A 24,409-nucleotide genomic window follows, 5' to 3' on the forward strand; every position below is an offset into this window, starting at 1 on the left:
GCATCTCAGAGACAGAGAGACCTCCTGAGTTGGGTTGGAGATAGAGGTGAAGGGCGGGCAATGGAAGAAGCAGGTCCAAAAGGCGACAACTGGTTCAAAGACAATGTCAGAGGTTTCAGAAACTGACCAGCGTGTTGAGAATTTATCCCATTGCTTCGAAGATCCACCACTGGGTCCTGGAGTTGCCTGGGATGGAATTAGCTAAGCTCTGCAACACAGTCAGTGGTAAGTGCAGCTGCCTCACAGCACCAAAGTCCTGGTTCAGGATCCTCGCCTGGTTGTTGTCTGTGTGGTGTTTGCTCAGTTATGTCTTCTGGTACTCTGAATGATCTGCATGTTGGGTTAATTTATTATTTTTTGATTTCTCAAGTGCATTTAAAGCTATGCAATATCATTGTTAGGGGATAAGCTCAAGGTGATGCAGGTAGATAGATGCCACCATAGAATATCTAAATGACATGTCTATGATGCTCCAGGACTTTGTGTTATGTATAAATGTCAGCAATGACTCCTACATCCCTTTCTCTTTATCATCTATACAACCAAGCCTAAATACACCTTCAATCGATGTAACCTATAGAAGTTTGCAGATTACTTCTCCATTGAAGGCTGCACTAACAATGGAACAGAGGAGAATTACAGAAACTGGACAACTTGGCCATTTAACAAGAGAACTTGGCAAACTAAGACAATATGGGCATTTGGTGCCCTCTGAAAATTCACATTATCAAGACAAGGTTGGTGGTGGAGCTCTTGCAGTCCAATGATCTCACACTGATGGCACAACTGAAAAGAGTGAAATAATTAAAATACACTGTTAAGCACAAGTAAAGATTTTACTTGGCTTTTCACAAAATGTTTACCAGCTACTGTTGATGCATTGTTTTCAAGATAATGTCCTTCGCCTCGTCATACGTCATGATTCCTGCTTTCGAGGAGATGGAGCACAACAGTCGTCTTCTTTTAAATGATGTCATTTGTGCATGTGGATAAACAATTCTGGCGATTCATTTCACTTATTCCAGCACAGGGTCATAAGGAACCAGAGTCTACGCCACAGATGTCGAACTCCAGTCCTGGAGGGCCGCAGTGGCTGCAGGTTTTCATTCTAACCCTTTTCCTAATCAGTGACCAGTTTTCACAGCCAATTAACTCCTTTTCCACTCATTTTAATTGCCCTGATTTTAAGGATTCAGTCCTCTGCATTAATTCGTTTCTTCATTAAATGGCAGCCAAACAGAAATGAGATATGAAACGAGCCAACAGATGGCCAGCTAAACTGAGGCTTTAAACTCCAGCCAAGTTCACTCCAACCAGTTCCTTAATGAGAAGCCAATTCTTGCTGTTAATTAAACCCATCATTTAATTCCACAGCTCGTTGCTGCTCTCATTCTGCCACAGCAGACATTTCCAAAACTGTTGATTTTCTGTTTCTGTTCTAAGAACACCATCAAAATGTTTTGGTGACCTTGGACATCAACCTTACTGAGACCCTCACTTTTCTTTATATTCAAATAATGTGGTTAGCTGGTGATATGGCAGCTCGTTTTGTGTCTCATTATTGTTTGGCTGCTAATTAAGGAAAAAGAAACAACTAAGGGGTCTGAGTCAAGTTAATTAAAACTAAGGCAAAAGAAGTTAATTAGCAGCAAACAACTGGTCACTAATGAAGAAGATGGTTAAAATGAAAACCTGCAGCCACTGTGGCCCACAAGGACTGGAGTTCGACACCCCTGGCCACGCCAACAGCACTAGGGAACATGGCAGAAATCAATACTTAGTGCACTCCAAGGTTCACACATTTACACAGGGTTAAATTAGCTTTAATGTCTTTGAAACATGGGAGAAAAAACTAGAATAGCCTGGGGAAAGCCATACAGATGCAGGGAGAACATGCAGACTCCGCACTGACAGGGCCCTCAATCAAACACAGAGCTCTGGAGCTGTTAAGCAACATCATGTTCCCCCAGTTATGTAACAAGATACTGTGACGTTTTTTTGTTTTTTTTTTGCATTGTCATGGTTTTTTGTTTTTGTGTAGGGTTTGATTTATTGTTTTAATTTAGTTCACGTCAGGATGGCAAATGGACAGAGCCAATCCTGATAGCACTGGCCACAAGGCAGGAGACAGCCCTGGATAGGGTGCTAGTCAATCGCAGGGCTCACTCATGAACACAGTCACACTCAGGCCAATTTACAGTCATCAGTTAACCTTCAGGTCTTTGGTAATCTTCTTCTTCTTCTTTCGGCTACTCCCGTTAGGGGTTGCCACAGCGGATCATCTTCTTCTATATCTTTCTGTCCTCTGCATCTTGTTCTGTTAAACCCATCACCTGCATGTCCTCTCTAACCACATCCATAAACCTTTTCTTTGGTAATAAGGGAGCAAAACTTGAGTACTTGGGGTAAGAGGAACCCATGCAGACACTGGGGGAACATTCAGACTTCCTATGGACAATGTCCAAACACAAGAAGTGAATCTAATGTGCTGAATCCACAAGGCAGCTGTGCTACCCACTGAACCTCCCCATACGGCACCGCTTTTTACAGCATTTATACTCTGTCTTGACTTTTAGCTCAGTTCTTCAGAGACTTGTTTCTGTTTCTATTTTAGTGACCGACTGGCCCTCCTTCAGGTGCGAGGCATCCTCCAGCAGCTGGGTCTGGACAGCACCTGTGATGACAGTATCATTGTGAAGGAGGTGTGCGGTGTGGTCTCACGGAGAGCGGCCCAGCTTTGTGGAGCTGGAATGGCAGCTATTGTTGACAAGATGCGTGAGAACCGAGGACTGGAGCACTTGGAGATCACTGTTGGGGTGGATGGGACGTTATACAAGCTGCATCCACAGTGAGTACCTTCAACAAATGTTTTGTGCCTCACATCCACACAAACCATATACATAATGTCTGATAAAGTTTTTTACCTCATCAGTCATAGGTTCATTCATTTACACTCACCTAAAGGATTATTAGGACCACCTGTTCAATTTCTCATTAATGCAATTATCTAATCAACCAATCACATGGCAGTTGCTTCAATGCATTTAGGGGTGTGGTCCTGGTCAAGACAATCTCCTGAACTCCAAACTGAATGTCAGAATGGGAAAGAAAGGTGATTTAAGCAATTTTGAGCGTGGCATGGTTGTTGGTGCCAGACGGGCCGCTCTGAGTATTTCACAATCTGCTCAGTTACTGGGATTTTCACGCACAACCATTTCTAGGGTTTACAAAGAATGGTGTGAAAAGGGAAAAACATCCAGTATGCGGCAGTCCTGTGGGCGAAAATGCCTTGTTGATGCTAGAGGTCAGAGGAGAATGGGCCGACTGATTCAAGCTGATAGAAGAGCAACTTTGACTGAAATAACCACTCGTTACAACCGAGGTATGCAGCAAAGCATTTGTGAAGCCACAACACGCACAACCTTGAGGCGGATGGGCTACAACAGCAGAAGACCCCACCGGGTACCACTCATCTCCACCACGAATAGGAAAAAGAGGCTACAATTTGCACAAGCTCACCAAAATTGGACAGTTGAAGACTGGAAAAATGTTGCCTGGTCTGATGAGTCTCGATTTCTGTTGAGACATTCAAATGGTAGAGTCAGAATTTGGCGTAAACAGAATGAGAACATGGATCCATCATGCCTTGCTACCACTGTGCAGGCTGGTGGTGGTGGTGTAATGGTGTGGGGGATGTTTTCTTGGCACACTTTAGGCCCCTTAGTGCCAATTGGGCATCGTTTAAATGCCACGGGCTACCTGAGCATTGTTTCTGACCATGTCCATCCCTTCATGACCACCATGTACCCATCCTCTGATTGCTACTTCCAGCAGGATAATGCACCATGTCACAAAGCTTGAATCATTTTAAATTGGTTTCTTGAACATGACAATGAGTTCACTGTACTAAAATAACCCCCACAGTCACCAGATCTCAACCCAATAGAGCATCTTTGGGATGTGGTGGAACGGGAGCTTTGTGCCCTGGATGTGCATCCCACAAATCTCCATCAACTGCAAGATGCTATCCTATCAATATGGGCCAACATTTCTAAAGAATGCTTTCAGCACCTTGTTGAATCAATGCCACGTAGAATTAAGGCAGTTCTGAAGGCGAAAGGGGGTCAAACACTGTATTAGTATGGCGTTCTTAATAATCCTTTAGGTGAGTGTAGATTGGGCTGATAGCAACAGTTTCTTTTAAAAGCTGACTGATAATGGTCATAATGAATCAATTAAGCTGATGTCACAATACATAACTTCTAGTTAAAACGGAAGGTAAACATGAGGACTTTAGATGCTGATCTCATTGCCTAAGCATGTCACATTACATGACTAGAAATCAATGCAAATGACAAATTACACAACTGTGTGGTGACTTTCTGGCACATTTTCACAGTTTTGTGAGCTCACCGATTTTTTTCTGACAGCCAGTTATGTGTGACCTGACCGTGTCACTGATGTATAAATGCTTTCTAGAACAGTGAGTTCAGCTGCAATCTCTGGCCTTTTTTTGTTCTGTTGTGGCACATACAACATGAACTTGAATGTTTTTATGAGGTTGTTTCCTGAGAGGCATTAGCTCTCTTGGAAATGTGTTCTTTTAAAATTGTGGCATATTAAATAATTAAACAATATCATAATATACCAGAAAAGGTGATATCCCTCCCATCGTGATTACGGCGGTACAAGAATCACATGAGAAACAATATCTTTTAGCTTGCATTTACTGACGGTTAACGCGGTTACAGACGGAGAGACGCATGGACAGACTTAATCCAGGTGGGAAATCTGAATCAACACAGTCAGCCATTTTCACGTCACCACGTTGGGAGGTTTTTCTTCGAGCTTTGTCGATTCCGCCTCTAAGGGTCTGGCTGTTGTCCAAGCCTTTATAATGTCTTGCTTTACTTGCTGGTCTTCTCCGTCTCCAAACAAGGGCTGAATTCCTCCTCCACAAAATACAGAAATATCATAGTGCTTACATGCTGATTCTCATTCTGCCAATAAGGAAAGAAGATTTGTGCTGATAGAGGACAGAAATACACTAACCTGTGTTTAAGCTGACTATACAAGCCTCCAGTTGTCTCTGGCTATCTACTCCAATGCTTGGCTAACAATTCTAACTGCTGAGCCCCTGTGTGCCACAGTTAACATGCACATGTGAATAAAACTCATAACAGTATTGTCCAGATATAGTGACATAAAGAAACATGTAGTATAACAGAGGTCTAAAACACCTATGCCCCACCTCCACTTGTTAAGATTATGTAAATTCAGTGGCGCAGCTAGGGGTGGGCGGTCTGCCCCGGACGGCACATTTTTGGGGGCGGCATTATTGGTCGAAAGGCTCTGCACAATTTGTGTGTAAGCAGCAGGGTTTGGAAAAATATCACTCATGAACAAAAAAAGAAATTCTCTGATTTTTATCCACTAATGTTTCAAAAATAATTTTCAGACTGTCCTTCTATGATGGCATCAGACACAGCAGTTGAAATTTATGAGACAATAACAAAAATAAACATAAACATTACACCGATAATAATTTCTAGGAAGATAAACAACTAATTTACAATTTTGTTTCGTTATCAATCTGAATGTGTTCTTGCTCTGTGTCCCCACCTATCACTTGTACACTACACTGCTTCTGGCTTTCGCTGCGTAATTATATAAAACTAATAATTAGAACACGGCTTATTAGTGCGTCTATACTATATTCTTGTCTAGTTGATGCTTATAAATAATTATATGTGACAAATTATTGCAGTTTTTCTATATATGAATAAATCTATGCAAAATTTACCTTAATTTTCCTCTATCCATCATTTCAATTTTCTATTTAAATAGGTTAACATATTCAGATATGTTGGAGGGCGGCACCACCCCGCCCGAGTGGCATGAACTCAAGCTATGCCACTGTGTAAATTACATCTGTGATTGAAAATTGCTGGAAAAATCATGTAATATGACAGGGCCTTTAGTGTAAAGGGAGGACTCCAATCAAATCCTCTTCCAACACTTTTCATTCAACTAGGAAATTACACTAACAGAACAGAGCAGTGCATCTCTCAAGAAACAAACAGCCTGGTGTAGCCTTATGAAGCGATGGATTGTCTCCTCAAGAATATTAATAAACAAGCCATTCACCAGTGCATTGTCTTCACGAGAACATTAATAAATAAACTCTTCACTCTGAGCTGTCTGTGGACTCTTTGGCGCAATGTCGCAGTCACTGAACTAAAACAATGCCTTTCTTTAATCTAATTGACAATCCTAAATAATACATTCTAGACTTCTATTTTTGTTAACCTAATTTATCAAATTTATAAAGTATAATGTAATGGCCAACTCGCTCTCCCTAACTGGCAGCTACACCACCAAGACCCATGGCCTGGCAAGCTGAGGATGTTCGACCCGACAAGCCGTACTTCTTCTGAATAAACTTCCCCAATCAACGATCAAAGATAAGCCAAAAGACAAACCATATGTAAAATAATAAAGTGAGTGTATGTTAATAAAAAAAAGAAATGAAACTAACTCCAAACAATATATATTTCACACCACAACCTGCCCCGACATAACAGTCAACCCCAAAAGTGACCGGCGGAATGTAATAATAAAAAGGTACAGCAAAAAGTTAATATAAAATACAAACCCTCCGTTGACCCCACACTGAACATGAAATCAATGAGACACACAGAAAACACATAACAGTCCAGAAGATTAAATGGAAAATGAATGTTTGTGAACCTGGTTCAGCTGGAAAACGTGTCCTACGGCAATTATATATGGAGGAAAATGATGGCTTGCTCCTCTCACCAAACAACAAGAAACAGCCTCACTGTGCTTATCCTCAGCACGTCCGTGTAGTCCAGAAACCTGGGGTTTTGCATCATAAAGGCAAAGTTTTCAGGTGTTAAAAGTGGCAAGTAGAAAAAAGTGTACAGTCATATGAAAAAGTTTGGGAACCCCTCTCAGCCTGCATAATAATTTACTTTCAACAAAAAAGATAACAGTGGTATGTCTTTCATTTCCTAGGAACGTCGGAGCACTGGGGTGTTTTCCGAACAAAGATTTTTAGTGAAGCAGTATTTATCCATCCATCCATTTTCCAACCCGCTGAATCTAAACACAGGGCCACAGGGGTCTGCTGGAGCCAATCCCAGCCAACACACGGCGCAAGGCAGGAACTAATCCCGGGCAGGGCGCCAACCCACCGCAGGACACACACACCCAGATCCGCACACCAAGCACACACTAGGGACAATTTAGAATCGCCAGTCCACCTAACATGCATGTCTTTGCACTGTGGGAGGAAACCAGAGAACCCGGAGGAAACCCATGCAGACACAGGGAAAACATGCAAACTCCACGCAGGGAGGACCTGGGAAGCAAACCCAGGTCTCCTAAAGAAGCAGTATTTTAGTTGTATGAAATTAAATCAAATGTGAAAAACTTGCTGTGCAAAAATGTGGGTCCCCTTGTAATTTTGCTGATTTGAATGCCTGTCACTGCTCAGTACTGATTAGTAACACCAAATTGGTTGGGTTAGCTCGGTAAGCCTTGAACTTCATAGACAGGTGTGTCCAATCCTGAGTGGTCAAAGGTATTTAAGATGGTCAATTGCAAGTTGTGCTTCCCTTTGACTCTCCTCTGAAGAGTGACAGACAGAATGGGATCCTCAAAGCAACTCTCAAAAGATCTGAAAACAAAGATTGTTCAGTCTCCTGGTTTAGGGGAAGGCTACAAAAATCTATCTCAGAGGTTTAAACTGTCAGTTTCAACTGTAAGGAATGTAATCAGGAAATGGAAGGCCACAGGCACAGTTGCTGTTAAACCAGGTCTGGCAGGACAGGAGCAGCATATGTGCAGGATTGTGAGAATGGTTACAGACAAACCACAGATCACCTCCAAAGACCTGAAAGAAGATCTTGCTGCAGATGGTGTATCTGTACATCGTTCTACAATTCAGCACAATTTGCACAAAGAACATCTGTATGACAAACAGAGTTGCTTGTTGTATACAAATGCTCATTTAGACAAGCCAGATTCATTTTGGAACAAAGTGCTTTGGACTGATGAGACAAAAATTGAGTTATTTGGTCATAACAAAAAGCTTTTTACATGGTGGAAGAACAGCACCGCATTCCAAGAAAGACTCCTGCTACCTACTGTCAAATTTGGTAGAGGTTCCATCATGCTGTGGGGTCTAGTTCAGGGACTGTGGCCCTTGTTAAAGTCGAGTGTTGGATGAATTCAACCCAATATCAACAAATTCTTCAGGATAATGTTCAAGCATCAGTCACAAAGTTGAGGTTACGCAGGGGTTGGATACTCCAACAAGACAATGACCCAAAACACAGTTCGAAATCTACAAAGGCATTCATGCAGAGGGAGAAGTACAATGTTCTGGAATGGCCGTCACAGTCCCCTGACTTGAATATCATCAACAATCTATGGGATGATTTGAAGCAGGCCGTTCATGCTCGGCAGCCATCAACTTGAACTGAACTGGAGGGATTTTGTATGGAAGAATGGTCAAAAATACCTCCATCCAGAATCCAGACACTCATCAAAGGCTAGAGGAGGCATCTAGAGGCTGTTATATTTGCAAAAGGAGGCTCAACTAAGTATTGATGTAATATCTCTGTTGGGGTGCTCAAATTTATGCATCTGCCTAAATTTTGTTATGAGGCATATTGCATATTTTCTGTTAATCCAATAAACTTAATGTCACTGCTTAAATCCTACTGTTTCCATAAGACATGTCATATATTAAAAAGAAGTTGCTACTTTGAAAGCTCAGCCAGTGATAAACAAAAATACAAAGAATTAAGAGGAGTTCTCAAACATTTTCATATGACTGTAAATGATCTGGATCAATGCTTTCTCCTGGCATTGTAATGAACTGGCGGTGTAGTAAAACAGAATCTTTTTTTTTTTGTCCTCCTGTTTAAATAGTGAATGACTTGAATGCAGGTGATGGGATTGACAAGACAAATTATCATAAGGAAGCCCGGTTCCATAGTGTTATCCTTTCCCCCTTTGTTTCCAGGGAAGCATATTTACATAGACACACAAAGAACATGTAAACAGGACAATGCTACGAAAGACGCAGCTCAGCACAATACATTTAAGACAACGTTAATCATGTAGCACCTTTACAAGAGTAAAGTAATTGAAGGAGCAGGTAGTCAGGAGAAAACAGGAATCACTCATTTGATTGTCAACTAAATGAAACAAAAGACTGGTCAAGTAAGATATTTATGAGTTTTTGGTGGTTTAGGATATGGGATATGTATTATGCAGCACTGATGTGCCAAAAAATTTCAAAATATTTAAAATGATTTCCATAACATCCATCTAGCATGCCTACACACATATATGAATGTTTTTTTTTTATAATAGTGGCCTGCATTCTTGGGGTATTTCCATGGTATTATAATTTCTCATGTTAGGTGAGGAAACAGAGCAGGGGCCTCATGTATAAACGATACGTACGCACAGAAATGTTGCGTAAGAACTTTTCCACGTTCAAATCGCGATGTATAAAACCTACACTTGGCGTAAAGCCACGCACTTTTCCACGGTACCTCATACCTTGTCGTACGCAAGTTAGTTCTCTGCTCGGTTTTGCGGGCTGGCGACACCCAGCGTCAAAGCAGTGCTACTGTTCCTTTGTGGTTACTCTTTATTTTCCTGACGCGGCTTTATAAATACACTGAAACTAACCACATATTGTTTATTAGTGTAACGCATCTGATTGTAATTAACTTGTAACAATATAATGGTCCAGAGAATAGCCTTAGTATTCCAAATACCATAACTGCTTTAGCGTTGTTACTCTCACTGCATCTTCTTCTTCTTCTTCTTTCAGTTGCTCCCATTAGGAGTTGCCACAGCGGATCATCTTTTTCCATATTACTCTCACTGCACCACTCGGAGTATTTATATCACTGTATCTGAGTGTGAATCACAGCAACAGCTGATCGGAAAGAGAATTATCGGTATACAGCTTCAAGGACACGCTGCCTCAGCCACGGCAAAACTTTTTAAAGCCTTTCTTGTATGGACCTCGCGGTTCAGAAACAGTTTCATCCCAAGAACTATAAACACACTCAATCAATTGCTCCTTGTAAAACTGTTTGTACTTATAAGTACAATCACCCCACTGTAAACTTGCACTACAGTTATAATATTACACAACCTGCGCCACTTTATAAAGCGCATATTTACATATGATGACAGTATCATTTGTAAGATGAAATGCAGCAAAATATGTTGATTATATTATACAGATAAAACTTTAACTTCATTTAAATAACCTATATTGTTAATAATTAAACATGTGAGGACACAGTGCCGCAGTGTTTGCATGTTCACGTATTGTTCCTGCCTCGCGCTGTATATTTGCTGAGACTGGCGCAACACTGGAATGATAGATGGATAGAATAATTAAACACGTACTATGAAGATATTTCAATGTTCCTTAAAAGTTTTGAAGAATCGTCATTGTAAGCTTACAGATGGCTTAACATCCATTACAGAGCTGATTGTGTGGCGATTGGGTATTTGGGGAAAGAAAAGTAAGGACAGGAATTGGAGGTTAGTACGTTTGAAAGAGGCAGTACTGCTGCAATAAAGTATTTCATCGAAGGTCGTGCATGGCACAGCAGCATCTTGTATGAGACGTGAACAATCACTGCGTCATTGTGTTCTTAATAACATGCTTTCATTCCAACATCATGAAAATGATATCACGTACACATCTCAGTATTTTAATTATTCAGAGAGCTGTAATATCACAAATGTAATGGATTCTGTGTCCTGTCAGAGAAAGAGAAAGCCTGGAAGGACGTAGTGATTCACACACATAGAGCACATTGACGATCAAATACAAAACAAAGCATTTAACGTGCTACTTTAGTTACGATGGGATTTAAGAAACTAGTAAATTTAATGACTTTAAGATGAAGTTTATGTTCTACTTTAATGACAAAATAAACTACGTGATTAAAGTGGATATTTCGAGATTGAAGTTAACATTTCATGCTTTTTTCCTACTCTGTGCCTTTTTTCTCACTGTACCCTAATAAGCTTCTATATGACACTCAGACGGTGGGCTACGTCTCGCTTTTCACGCGACTTTGATATGTGACAACTTCTTTTTTATGTCGGGCACTGTGCGACTTTGTGAACTTGAGCTTGTTTCTCCAACACGCTATGTCACTCGATCAACTTCCTTTTGTTGATTATACCACGGTTTATTTGAACAAATAGTATGTTTTTCTTTACCTCCACTTGGTATTCGCTGAAATTCTTATATTTTCCCCCGTGCTTTTGCCACTGCCTTTTCACAGAATGCTGAGCTTAAGGTCTATTTATATCAATTTGCATATTCAAAGAGGCGTAATTCTGGGAGGAAGAGGGGTGGGACAGAAAGCGCGTGCACGTGTGTTAGTTTTCACGCTGATCGGGATTTATGGAGCGGAAGAACGCGGAAGTTGGAGTACGCACAGATTCCTGCATCTGAAATTTTCAATGCGTAAGCACGTTTCGGCCTTTCTGCTTACGTCATGTTATAGTGCAAATTCTACGCATGGCGTTATACATGAGGCCCCAGGAAACCAAGAGGTCCAAACATATCTTAATTTGAATTTAAATTTAATTTAAAATGGTGAACTTAAAAGTACTTCAGAATGTTCCAAAATGCACAAAAATGCCCACAAAGGCCGAGGAAATCATGAAACCTCTGGCTATAGAAAGAAGTCCAACAAGGAATATTTGGAAATGCCGAATTAATTCAGGAAATAATCAAATATATAAGGCAAAAATAAGCAAAGAGGATTTAGCTGAAAAATGCTATCCAAGACAAACAAGTCCAATCAATGAACCAAATAACAGCAATCACAAAAAGAGAAGGAAAAGGTAAAAGAAACATAATAAATGCAACAAATATACTCACAATGTGCCCTCATCCACAGTCAAAGGACTTGTAACTGGAACTATGGCTGGAGAGATAAAGACTGAGGGCGGTGCTTTAGCAGTGACATCATTCTGGCTCCACCCACACAACACAAATGAGGAAAGACAACAGAACACACACAACAATACCTAAATAATAAAGACATAATGCTAACAACATTTACATAATAACAGACAGATGAAAACATAATAATACAGAAACAACAAAAATATTATAATAAAAAACAAGAAATAAACTGAAGCTGGCTGAATCATAACAATGTAGTTGTCACATTTACATGAACAGTCGTCACATGAGCCTCTATTCCGTAATCTAATGGCATTTTCAAATAAAGACATATAGCACAATTATGAGCTTATTACCTTATCCATTATCTACACTGTAAGTACTGGCTGGTTAGGTGATTCAGGATTATAACTTTATATATATATATATATATATATATATATATATATATATATATATATATACTGTATATACAGTAGTGTCTTTGGTGTGTCATTGCAAAGTAATTTACAGGTGCACTTCGACTTTCCATATCTGTACAACGTGAGTACTAGTCCAAATGGTCTATAAATGTACACTACATTTACAATTTTTTTTTCTTAGCAGACACTTTTATCCAAAATGGCTTACATAAAAGGTTAACATAATCGTGTAACATCAGTCTGGATGTCTGGTTTTGAACAAGTGTTACAAGACGAGGGTACAAAATTGATTTCCACAAGTAAAAAGCTCAAAACCAAAGATAAGCTCTTTGCAATTCCCTGATTTAAAAAACCTAATGGCTATCAAGTCAGACTGAAGCTCACCAAACAGGAGAGCCTACAAACGCTTCTTGAACACATTGAGGGAGCGAGAGTTTCTAATGGAGGTGGGCAGCACGTTCTACCAACCAGGAGCTACACATTAAATGAGTCTGGATTGAGGTCTGATACCACGCAGAGATGGCACCACTTGACACCGTTCAACAGCAGACCTGGGTGGTCGAGAAGGAGCAGAGGACCTCACAAGTGTCTCCATATATGTATAGGTGCAGGTATATGATAGAAAATCATCATAACATAACATCCTTGAGCCTGCTTAAAAACACTATGATAAGAAAGCAAAACTGCATCTGTCAGACTGCACGTGTGAAATTATTCCCTGGGTTACAACCTTAAAAAATCTTTAAGGCTAGAATTCTGGACTGGTTGTTATTACAAAAAACAGTAAAAAAAGAAAAAATCACAGCATGAAAATGAATTTATGTACAATGTCTTCATTCCATAAATAATGTAAACAATGAACACATTTCAAAGTGCTTCCAATAATCCCACATTTCAATGAGCACATCGGATGAGTATATTTAAAGTGCTTCCTCATTTCTTCACAGCCATGAAAACAAACAAATGAAAGTGCAGTGACGGAAATTATGAAGAAAACAAAATACACCATATATTGCAGACAAATCAATCCAAGAATAATCCAATTAAGTGATGAAAATAAATGCAAAATAAAGTAACATTCATTAGTCAATCGTGAAGGTGGTCGAGGTATTGTGAATGACTTGCCATGCTCTGGAGTGGACACCTAAATTGTCCAAAATAACATCAAGTTGAGATCTGAAGGTCTCTAAAGTCCTGCTCTCCACCACACTACTTGGTAATCTACTCCATATATCTGTGGTAAACTTTCTAACATTTGTGTGTAACCTGTCCTTAAACAAGTTTCCAACTGTATCCCCATGTTGATGAAATTATTTTAAAGAAACAACTGGAATTTACTCCACTTATTCTTGTCATAATTTTAAACACTGAAATCACGTCTCCACTTACTTTCTGTTTGCTTAACATAGAAAGATTCAATTCCTTTAATCTGTCCGCATAGCTCCTACCTCTCAGTCCCTGGATCAGCCTAGTTGTCTTTCTCTGGAATTTCATGTCAGCACAGTGCACTTTTAAAAGCTGCGTTATACCGAAGTTTCTTAAAATGCACAGCGCAGAAGCTAACATCAGGCAATCATTTGTGACATCAAGTTCCAAGGTGCTGTCTCGCGCTACCTTTATTTATTACGCCTCGTTCCGCCGCATTATTACGTGGTCATAACCAACTTTGACTTGTGCTCACAGCAATTCACAGAAAACAGCTTGCTGATGATCGGTAATGGACTACATACAGTATACTCAGTTACTACTGATAATTGTCAGAATACTATTACAGGATTGAACAAAATGTATTTTGTGTTTATTGGCCATTTAATAAAATGGTAAAATAAACTAAATATTTTTAAGTCTAAAACAACCATAAACCAGAAATCCATCACATTGCTGGAAGAACGTTTGCCATGCATTCCTAACTATATTTCAGAGTTCATAGTGCCTCTCTAATGGTGAACACCAACCCAGGTTTAGTGTCACAGGTTAAGTGTTGACCCCTAAGTATTTTCCAGTGATGCCCCTTGACCCATTAGCCTCTACTGTAAAGTACCAATGCGAGCTTTACTATATTTTTTAAAAAATGTGTAGAAAACGTTTAATTTTAGAACATGATTTCACATAGCAAATGCATATATACCATGCTAATACTGAACTTATCCTTTAAGAGGCACACGCGTGACATTTCAGTAGCTTAATGACTGTAAGGATGTGCAACAAGTGAACGTCAGGGAGGTAATCCTGATACCCGGGCAGCTGTTATTTAAAGGCTAGAGGAGGAACTGGCCAGCCAAGTGGCTTTCCTGAACTGATAGTTCTTCTCTCTTGAGTAGAGACTGTGAATTTAAGGCATGATATCAGTGGAGCCGCGGCCGATGCCATGCACACATCTTTTAACAGGACAGAATTTCAAAGAGCTCCTGTGTCTGACAAGTTGATTTCTAAACCTCAGGGCGATCAGACTGACCTCTCCTTCTCTCCTGCCAGGAAACAAACCTTACCTTCTCCTCTACCCTCTGAATCCATATATATATTTTTTTTTTCTTCTTTCAGCTTCTCAAGGATTTTAAAGGAGACGGTCGGAGAACTCGCACCCCAGTGTGACGTCACATTTGTGCTGTCTGAAGATGGAAGCGGCAAAGGAGCAGCCCTCATTACCGCCGTCGCCAAAAGGATTAACAGCGCTGCGTAATCTGGCCAGAATAAGTGAAGGAGGAGGTCTCACTTGCTGGGGAGGCTCATGACACTCCTTTGGTGATAAATAAAATGGACCTTCAGGAAGTTCAAATTCATGGGAGAAGAAGACAGAGGAATGTCAGCAGTTTCAGAAGACTGCAGCTAAGTCTTGTACAGTTCACTGTTAAAAATGGGCTCTGTTTTTTTTTTTTTTCTTTTTATAGTGCCTTTAATAATCCATTTTTTAAATAAAAATGACAAAACTGGTCTGGGTGAAGGATATGAATTGCTTCCTGGCAGTGGAAAGTAAAGCAGAACACTGGACTGCTGCCGCAAGTAAAGAAAATCATAAAGGGGGCAACAGGCCAAGTACGTCACATTTCATGAATCTGTCTCAGAGACCCTGCCCTCCATCACGTCACAGTCCCAGGTTGACCGGTGACTTTAAGCAGCTTCTGGTATTAAATGTTCGTTTGCGAGTGCGTCTATGGCGGGTTCAGCTCTGACCCCGACCAAGTCAAGCGAAGTGGCAAAGGATCTCATTATGAGACTGCAGAAAGACTGCCCGGACATCTTTCCTTATCACATTTTTATAAAGTGCCCTTCACGGCAGCATTGCCATTTCAATATTAAAAAACAAGAGAACAACACAACAAGCTTGGTGGTAATTGCAAATCCAACAAAACACCTAATTTCCAGTCATTAGTTTCTGTGTAGTATGACTCCAGAATGGCTAAGAACCACTAGATTGGGAAGGAGAATATTCTATAAAGATTGAAACAATTGAACGCTGCCTGGAAAAACAATTTGAAACTGACTTCATAATGTAATGGCACTATTTAAAATGATACAATTTGAGGTTTTGATCTTTGTAGGACCCCCGAGTATGTCACTTCAAATGGCTCATAGGCAACAAATATAGAAACAGTTTTCCACACTGAAAGCACCTTGAAATGCTTTGGGCTTCTCCAGCATAAAAAAGCAATGCTGACTGATTAGTCCTTACATTCTGTGACACTTTCACAGTTTTACTCCACAGCGTAAAGGTACCTCAGGGGGTTATGGATGGAAACTTGTGGTTTCAATGCCATTTCAACATCCTGCCATGGAAGATCAGTCATTTAGAGCCTGGAAGGCACAGCCATAGTAACTTGGCCTGCATTTGGACGGCGGAGGGCCTCAGTGATCTAATGCTCTCTCTGAATTAGTCGCTTAAGAGGTACTATGTAAAGAGCAACCTTTATCTAATTGCAGGTCACACTACCTTTCCTGTAATTAGATAAAAGATGGAAACCCCCAAAAATTGAACAATTTTGACCTGACTTACTGCATAAGGCACAATGAGAAATGAAGCAAAATGACACCTTTTATTGGCTGAGTAGATTACAAAATGCATAAGGCAGCTCAGGCCCCTTTTGCTCAGCGTAGGTGTCACATGGGCTGAACGGGAAGGAAACAGGAAGCAGACCTGGAATGAAGAGATGAACGGACAGCCCCTGTAAAAGAAGAGATATCACTGGGGAGCGGGAAGCCAGCAGGCCATGCTGGGAAATGTAGTCATGAGAGGGTGCTGCAGGGAGACAAGCTCCCTATTTTAATGGACTTCCATGTGACCCGGAAGTGCTTCCATCTGACAATCGCCCTGGCACCGGAAGTACTCCTGGGTCTGTAATAAAAGGGACCACACTCCCTTATCCAATTGAGTCGGAGATGGGAGGTAGTGGAGTAACACTTGAGTGGAGGAGGGAGAAAGAAAGAAAAGAAAGGAAGAATTGTGGCCAGAAAAGACCTGTGTTTGTGTATTTGTTTGTTTATATCATTTTTTTTGGAGGTAAATATAATTAAACCTTCCAGTATTTGAACCCGGGACTGTGCTTCTGTGTTTGTGTCAGGGTTTGGGCTTGCTGACACCCGTGTTTCCTTCACATCAGGCAAGGTGCAATCAGAAGAGGGACAGGACACTATATAGGGGCTGTCTACTGAATAGGATTGTTTGCTGGGAGAGCAGATAGCCAGAAGTTCTGACCCTTTAAACGTGGATTTGGAGAGCAGGGAGCAGGAACACAAGAGGTCACAAGATGGTGCTGTGGAGCCACACAAACCACTATTTGATGAAAGACCTGAATCCCTGATTGGGTGTAATGGGCCAGTCCCAACTAAGCAATTAGTTGAGAAGAAAAGGAGGACCATGGCCGCCTTCTTACAGGGAAGAATGGAGGAAGGAAATGAGTGAAGAAATAGGCAGATGGACACGTTGACAAAGTGCCCAAATTTGCCTCATCACAGTGTCAGTACTGAGCTGTTGGAGTGGAACTGTGCTGTTTGAAACCACATCCACTGACCATATTTATAAGCCAAAAAACCTAGTTATATAATTGTGGACCATACTATGTATTACGCAAAAAAATGACATAAAACAAAAAGGTCAAGCATGAGAAAGGAAAAATAAAATCTCAACATTGCCCATTTTCTTGTAATGCAACTCTTTTTTGTCCTTTGCAAGACTGTGAAGAACAAAAGCTGTTGCTATCAGCATTGAGTTCCAAACAGGAGCCACCAGCTGCAGTGCATTTGTTATTCCAGCAGATGGTGCATCACAAACATTTCTAGTTATAAAATGCATTACTACACATGTTTGTAATACACCGTCTGTTGGAATGACACATGCAATTCATTTTATTACTACAAATATTTGTGGTGCAACATTTGTTGGAATGACAGGGACACAGCAACAAGACAGACACATGGACACTTATTTCTAGTAATAAAATGCTGTGATGCACCATCTGGTGGAGTGATAATTTAAATTCATATCTCTCTGTTACATGCCATTTGGAATGGGATTCATAAAAGTGGTGTTAATGTTTGTGATGCACCATCTGTTGGAATGACAGAGACATAACAACTGGACCTTCACATAGACACTTAATCTTTTACTAGTTGTGCTACCCATCTAAGGCGGGTTGAAATCTAAATAATCAACATTAACCTCAACATTAACATTTACAGTGTACCAAACAATGTCTATGCCTCTGTTATATGCCATTTGGTATGGAATTCGTAAAAGCAGTATTAATGCTTGTGATACACCATCTCTTGGAATGAAACATGCAATGCATTTTATTGCTGCAAATGTTTGCAATGCACCATTTGTTGGAATGACAGAGACATAACAACCAGATGGACACACACAAGTAATTTGTAATTTTAAAATGCATTTCGACAAATCTTTGCAATGCACCATCTGTTGGAATGACAAATGCAATGCATATGTCTCTGTTATATGCCATTTGGTATATTTATTCATAAAAGTAGTGTTAATGTTTGTGGTGCACCATTTGCTGAAATAACAGACATATATATCAACTAGAAAAGACACAGGCACTTATTTATAGTAATGAAATGCATTACTACAAATATTTGTAATGCACCATCTGTTGGAATGACAAATGCAATGCATATTTATGCCTGTGTTATGCTGTTTGGTATGGGATTCGTATACAAGCAGTGTTAATGTTTGTGATGCACCGTCTGTTGGAATGATAGAGACAGAGCAACTGGATGACAGTCACTTATCCTTTCACTAGCTGTGCTGCCTGTGTAAGACGAACTGAAATATAAGTAATCAATGTAGGCCTCAGTGTGTTAATGTTTACAGTGTACCATGCAATGCATATGTCTCTGTTATATGGCATTTGGCATGGGATTCATAAAAAACATGTTAATGTTTGTGATGCGTCATCTATTGGAATGACAAATGCAATGCATTTTATGACTACATATGTTTGTGATGCGCCATCTTTTAGAATGGAGACACATAACTGGCAGAACACACAGACACTTATTCTTTTATTATGTTGGATATAAACTGCTCAAAAAAATTAAAGGGACACTTTGAAAACACATCAGATCTCAATGGGAAAATGAAAACCTCCTGGATATCTATACTGATATAGACCGGGTAATGTGTTAGGAACGAAAGGATGCCACATCGTTTGATGGAAATGAAAATGATCAACCTACAGAGACCTGAATTCAAAGACGCCCCAAAAATCAGAGTGAAAAAATTATGTGGCAGGCTAGTCCATTTTGCCAAAATTTAATTGCAGCAACTCAAAATTGTACGCAGCACTTTGTATGGCCCCTGTGTTCTTGTATACATGCCTGACAACATCGGTGCATGCTTCTAATGAGATGACAGATGGTGTTGTGGGGGATCTCCTCCCAGATCTGGACCAGGGCATCACTGAGCTCCTGGACAGTCTGAGGTGCAACCTGGTGGCATTGGATGGACCAAAACATAATGTCCCAGAGGTGTTCTGTTGGATTTAGGTCAGGAAAGTGTGGTGGCCAGTCAATGGTATCAATTCCTTCATCCTCCAGGAACTGCCTGCATACTCTCACCACATGAGGCCAGGAATTGTCGTGCACCAGGAGCCACTGTACCAGCATAGGGTCTGACAATGGGTCCAAGGATTTCATCCTGATACCTAATGGCAGCCAAGGTGCCTTTGTCAAGCCTGTAGCGGTCTGTGTGACCCTCCATGGATATGCCTCCCCAGACAATCATTAACCCACCACCAAACTGCTCATGCTAAATGATGTTACAGGCAGCATAATGTTCTCCATGGCTTCTCCAGACCCTTTCACTTCTGTCACGTGCTCAGGGTGAACCTGCTCTCATCTGTAAAAAGCACAGGGCACCAGTGGTGCATCTGCCAATTCTGGTATTCTATGGCGAATGCCAATCGAGCTGCATGCTGCTGGGCAGTGAGCTCAGGGCCCACTAGAGGACATGGGGCCCTTGGGTCACCCTCATGAAGTCTTTCTGGTTGTTTGGTCAGAGACATTCACACCAGTGGCCTGCTGGAGGTCATTTTGTAGGGCTCTGGCAGTGCTCATCCTGTTCCTCCTTACCCAAAGGAGCAGATACTGGTCCTGCTGATGGGTTATGGACCTTCTATGGCCCTCTCCAACTCTCCTAGAGTAACTGCTTGTCTCCTAGAATCTCCTCCATGCCCTTGAGACTGTGCAGGGAGACACAGCAAACCTTCTGGCAATGACACGTATTGATGTGCCATCCTGGAGAAGTTGGACTACCTGTGCAACCTCTGTAGGGTCCAGGTATCGCCTCATGCTACCAGTAGTGACACTGACTGTAGCCAAATGCAAAACTAGTGAAGAAACAGTCAGAAAAGATGAGGAGGGAAAAATGTCAGTGGCCTCCACCTGTTAAACCATTCCTGTTTTGGGGGTCATCTCATTGTTGCCCCTCTAGTGCATCTGTTGTTAATTTCATTAACACCACAGCAGCTGAAACTGATTAACAACCCCCTCTGCTACTTAACTGACCAGATTAATATCCCATAAGTTTCATTGACTTTATGCTATACTCTGATTAAAAAGTGTTCCTTTAATTCTTTTGAACAGTATATATGAATGTATAATATATATCAGTGTATAAAAATCATTTCCTTCACACACATTATGCCACTCAGCCAGGAACTGAACTCAGGTCCAGGTGCATTGAGGCAGTACAATCCTATGGCGCCACTCAGTGTCCAAACCCACATCCCTGCGCCTAGTTTGTTCTGATGAAGACTGAGATGCCATGTTGATTACTGGATGAATTTAAATGATTTGTTTTAAAGTAACACCTCCTGTGATCAAGAGAAAGATGTGCAGATCTGGGCAGACATTACTAAACACAGCAGCATGAAAATGAGCACTGCATGCCAAGGTGACTCTGGTAACATAAGGTGGGGGAAGGCCACCATTGGTAATAGCATCAGCTGGCCAGCCGCATGAATACAAAAGGAGCTCATCTGGTGCCATCGACTCTGTGACCTGCGGCCATCTGCTGACCTACTGAGTTCTATTCATTTTCTTTTCCAATTGCCTTGTATATTTCGTCTCTTCAATCCTTTCTAAGAAGGGCTACTGCAATGCAGAAATGAGGATTATTTGCTCTAAAGCTAAAGACAATCAGTTGAAAAATAAATTGCATTTTGATTGCTCTGAATGGGGTTGTGATGGGTTTGCTTGCCCATGAAGCTCTTCCTGATCATTTCTACTCGCTGTGTCATTTTATACTGCTAACACTACACGTTTTCCCACTGCAGAAATTTTGTTTTAGGAACCAATGAGTGTCTGTATGACGAGTCCCTGGACCACTTTTGTGTGTTGTGCTCCCACCGCAGAACAGGAAGCGTAACCTTCATGCCAGATGTGATGTGTGAAGAAGAGTGGTGCGGTGTGAAGTGTGCCACATTCAGGAGATCACAGTGGACCACCAGCCCACCAGCCCATTTCCAGAGCGTGCTGGTTTGTGACTAAGACAAGAGTTCATCGCGCAAAACCATTTGCTGATTTTATCTGTCAGAACCACTTTTACTGTTATGGTCATTCATTATTTTTGTAGTCTTGCTTTAGTTTTTTCAGTTGTTCATGATACTGCTTTGCGCTGTGGTTAATTCCCAGTTTGTGACAAAAGTTTTGAATAAATTTTATCTTCTCGTTTGGATAACTCCAATTCGTTCTGAATACCATCATCTACAAACATACTTAATAAAGCCTGAACCTCATTATCTGTCCATTTAGACATTGCTGTATTCAGTTCCATCTTCACCAAGAACTCTCCAAAGTCCATACTTTGTAAAATCTGTAAGATGTCACCAGTGCTTGTGATCAATCAATCAGTACAAATCACCACTCACGACCTACCCACGATAGTTCCAGGTTGAATGAAAAGTCCATACCCTGGAGCAGGACCTACAAAAAGTAATGGAGCAGAACCATCTACCAGGATCTACAAATGGCCTGAATTCCTGAGGTGGGAGTTCTACAAAAGTTCCCAAGTTTCTAAAAAGTCCCTCATTCCTGAAAAAGTTCCTGTGGTGGGAGAGCGCCTGATGTAACACAGTACCTGCACCAGCCAGTCAGATAAGAAGGGGGAATGAAGAGAAGTTCTGACAAGCAATGTGGCCCTCTAGTAGCTGAAGTGTTGGAGTGCCACTTTGTCACAATGAGCAGGTCACTAATACCTGTCAGTCTTCACAACGTGGAAGTAGGCAAGCCAGTACAAATAGACAATTGAATCATGTTCACGCTGGAAGGACCTATAAAATCAGCAAGTTGCCAATTCAATCCCCACTGCTAGTTGATCTAAACGTGACTCACCTCACTGTCCAGTGCTCACCCTGTTGAAACAAGGAGTCAGTTATGAAGTTTATATGAACAGGTCACCAATACCTGTCAGTAGGCAATCCATACAAATATCTCTATTATAAAAAAAAATCCTGGAGAGAAACTGTAGGGCGACGAGACGTGATCTTATAAGATCACAGAAGACACTTAAAAGACCCGCAAGACTAAAGAGATTGGCGATGGAGCGTCTCGTGGGGACCTTAAACATGAGGATTTTGTGCCAAGAGATTGACCCAGGACCGTCTCGCGATGACGCAGAACATGAGTTTCTTGCAAGACACGCCCGACTTACAACTAAATAAGAGCACGGGGAGGAACACACTCAGTCGTGTTTAGGGTTGGAGCGCACACAGATTCAGGGCTCTCAGCGCATATAAAGTGCATAAGGACAGCACGTTATAAATAAAATGTAGACGACTAAGCGAAGAAGAAAGCAGCGTGGAGAAAAGAGACTCAAAAGCATTGGAGAGACAAAAAAGAATAATCTAGGTGCAAATTCAGAAAATAAGGAAAGTAATTATTAGCCCGGAACAAGTGGAACTGAAAAAAAAGCACGTCCAATCCGGACGGTGGCGCTATACCCATGCAGATCAGGTTAGAGATTATGAAAGCAATGGAATTCGAAAGGCTCAAAAAAAAAAAACGGCGCAATACACATATGGAGAAAGTTGAAGAATATGAAAGTAGGAAAATTAGAAAATATAAAAAAAAAAAGGAAAGATCGCAGTAGTGCAAACAAACGGAAATTATTACTCAAAAAAGGGAAAGTAATCACCACGGACCAGGTGTCATTGAAAAAAAAGCAGGATAAAGTGAGGTCAGAAATAAAAGACAAAGAGTAGAAAACAAAGTAAAACGTCATAAAACGGTTAAAAAACAAGGGGGCCAAACACGTGCAGAGCAGGTTAGAGAAAATGAAAACTGGAATTCAAAAGACTCGTAGAAACACATGCAGAGCAAGATACAGAATATGAAAGCAGAAAAAACGGCCGTGTCAAAACAAAGAAAGTAAAGATCGCATTAGCGCAAAGAAAGACAAATTATTACTCGGAGAAATAACGAAAAGGTGAATAGAGATCGAATATACGGACATAGGTGATATGTCAGAAGTATGGAAATATTGTAAGGCTTTGAAGTTTAAGGCAGAGAATTTCAAAAACGGAGTTTATCTCACATGCATTTATTGGTTACTTTACAAAAAAAATGATTAACTGCTGATGTATGAATTTCCCCTTGGGATTAATAAAGTATCTATCTATTTATCAGATGATGTTGATCGTTTTGTCTGTGCTGAAATTTCAAACAGAGAAACCTATCCTGAATTATGGTACAAAGTCCATCCATCCATCCATCCATTTTCTAACCCGCTGAATCCGAATACAGGGTCACGGGGGTCTGCTGGAGCCAATCCCAGCCAACACAGGGCACAAGGCAGGAACCAATCCTGGGCAGGGTGCCAACCCACCGCAGGACACACACAAACACACCCACACACCAAGCACACACCAGGGCCAATTTAGAATCACCAATCCACCTAACCTGCATGTCTTTGGATTGTGGGAGGAAACCGGAGCGCCCAGAGGAAACCCACGCAGACACGGGGAGAACATGCAAGCGAACCCGGGTCTCCTAACTGCGAAGCAGCAGCGCTACCACTGCGCCACCGTGCCGCCCTGGTACAAAGTCATTAAACACAAGTCTCACTGACCTCATTAAAAAGATTCAGCATATTGGGACTCGAAAAATTCCAAATATTGTTTTTACAGAAGTTCTGAAATAAAAGTGAAACTAATGAAACAGCAACAATTCAAAGAAAAAAAAAATCTTAAAAGTGTGCATCTGAAAAACCAAACATGGGGGTTGGCGAGCGAAACGAGCAGGGGGCAAAGACCCCTAGTAAATCTTAATCATCTTATATATAAATGTCTACATGTGTCCGGCCTGGAAGTAAGAGGTGGAGTCGGGGTAAGGGCTCCACCGCTGAGGAAATAGAAAACTCGCTTAGCCGCTAATAACACAAGTGAGGTGAGCACGTCTGCAAAACAAAACCTCAGAAGAAAGACAAAGTCACTTAGCCACTAACATCAGCCTTACGGGTATCCCTTCCACTTTTCCTCCTGCCGCT

The 24,409-nt window shown here is 41.0% G+C and overlaps 1 protein-coding gene across 1 annotated transcript in view; it reads left to right on the forward strand.

Moving 5' to 3' along the window:
• The window catches only part of hkdc1 (hexokinase domain containing 1), a 48,778-nt gene extending 31,838 nt beyond the window's left edge, over positions 1-16,940 (forward strand). The window contains 2 exon segments of the mRNA XM_039739523.1: positions 2,615-2,848; positions 14,956-16,940. Of these exon segments, the coding sequence (XP_039595457.1) occupies positions 2,615-2,848; positions 14,956-15,094 (373 nt within the window). The 3' untranslated portion in view covers positions 15,095-16,940.
• The last annotated feature ends 7,469 nt before the right edge of the window (positions 16,941-24,409 follow it).

This window comes from Polypterus senegalus, chromosome 1, assembly GCF_016835505.1.
Source record: "Polypterus senegalus isolate Bchr_013 chromosome 1, ASM1683550v1, whole genome shotgun sequence".
NCBI classification, from domain to species: domain Eukaryota; kingdom Metazoa; phylum Chordata; class Cladistia; order Polypteriformes; family Polypteridae; genus Polypterus; species Polypterus senegalus.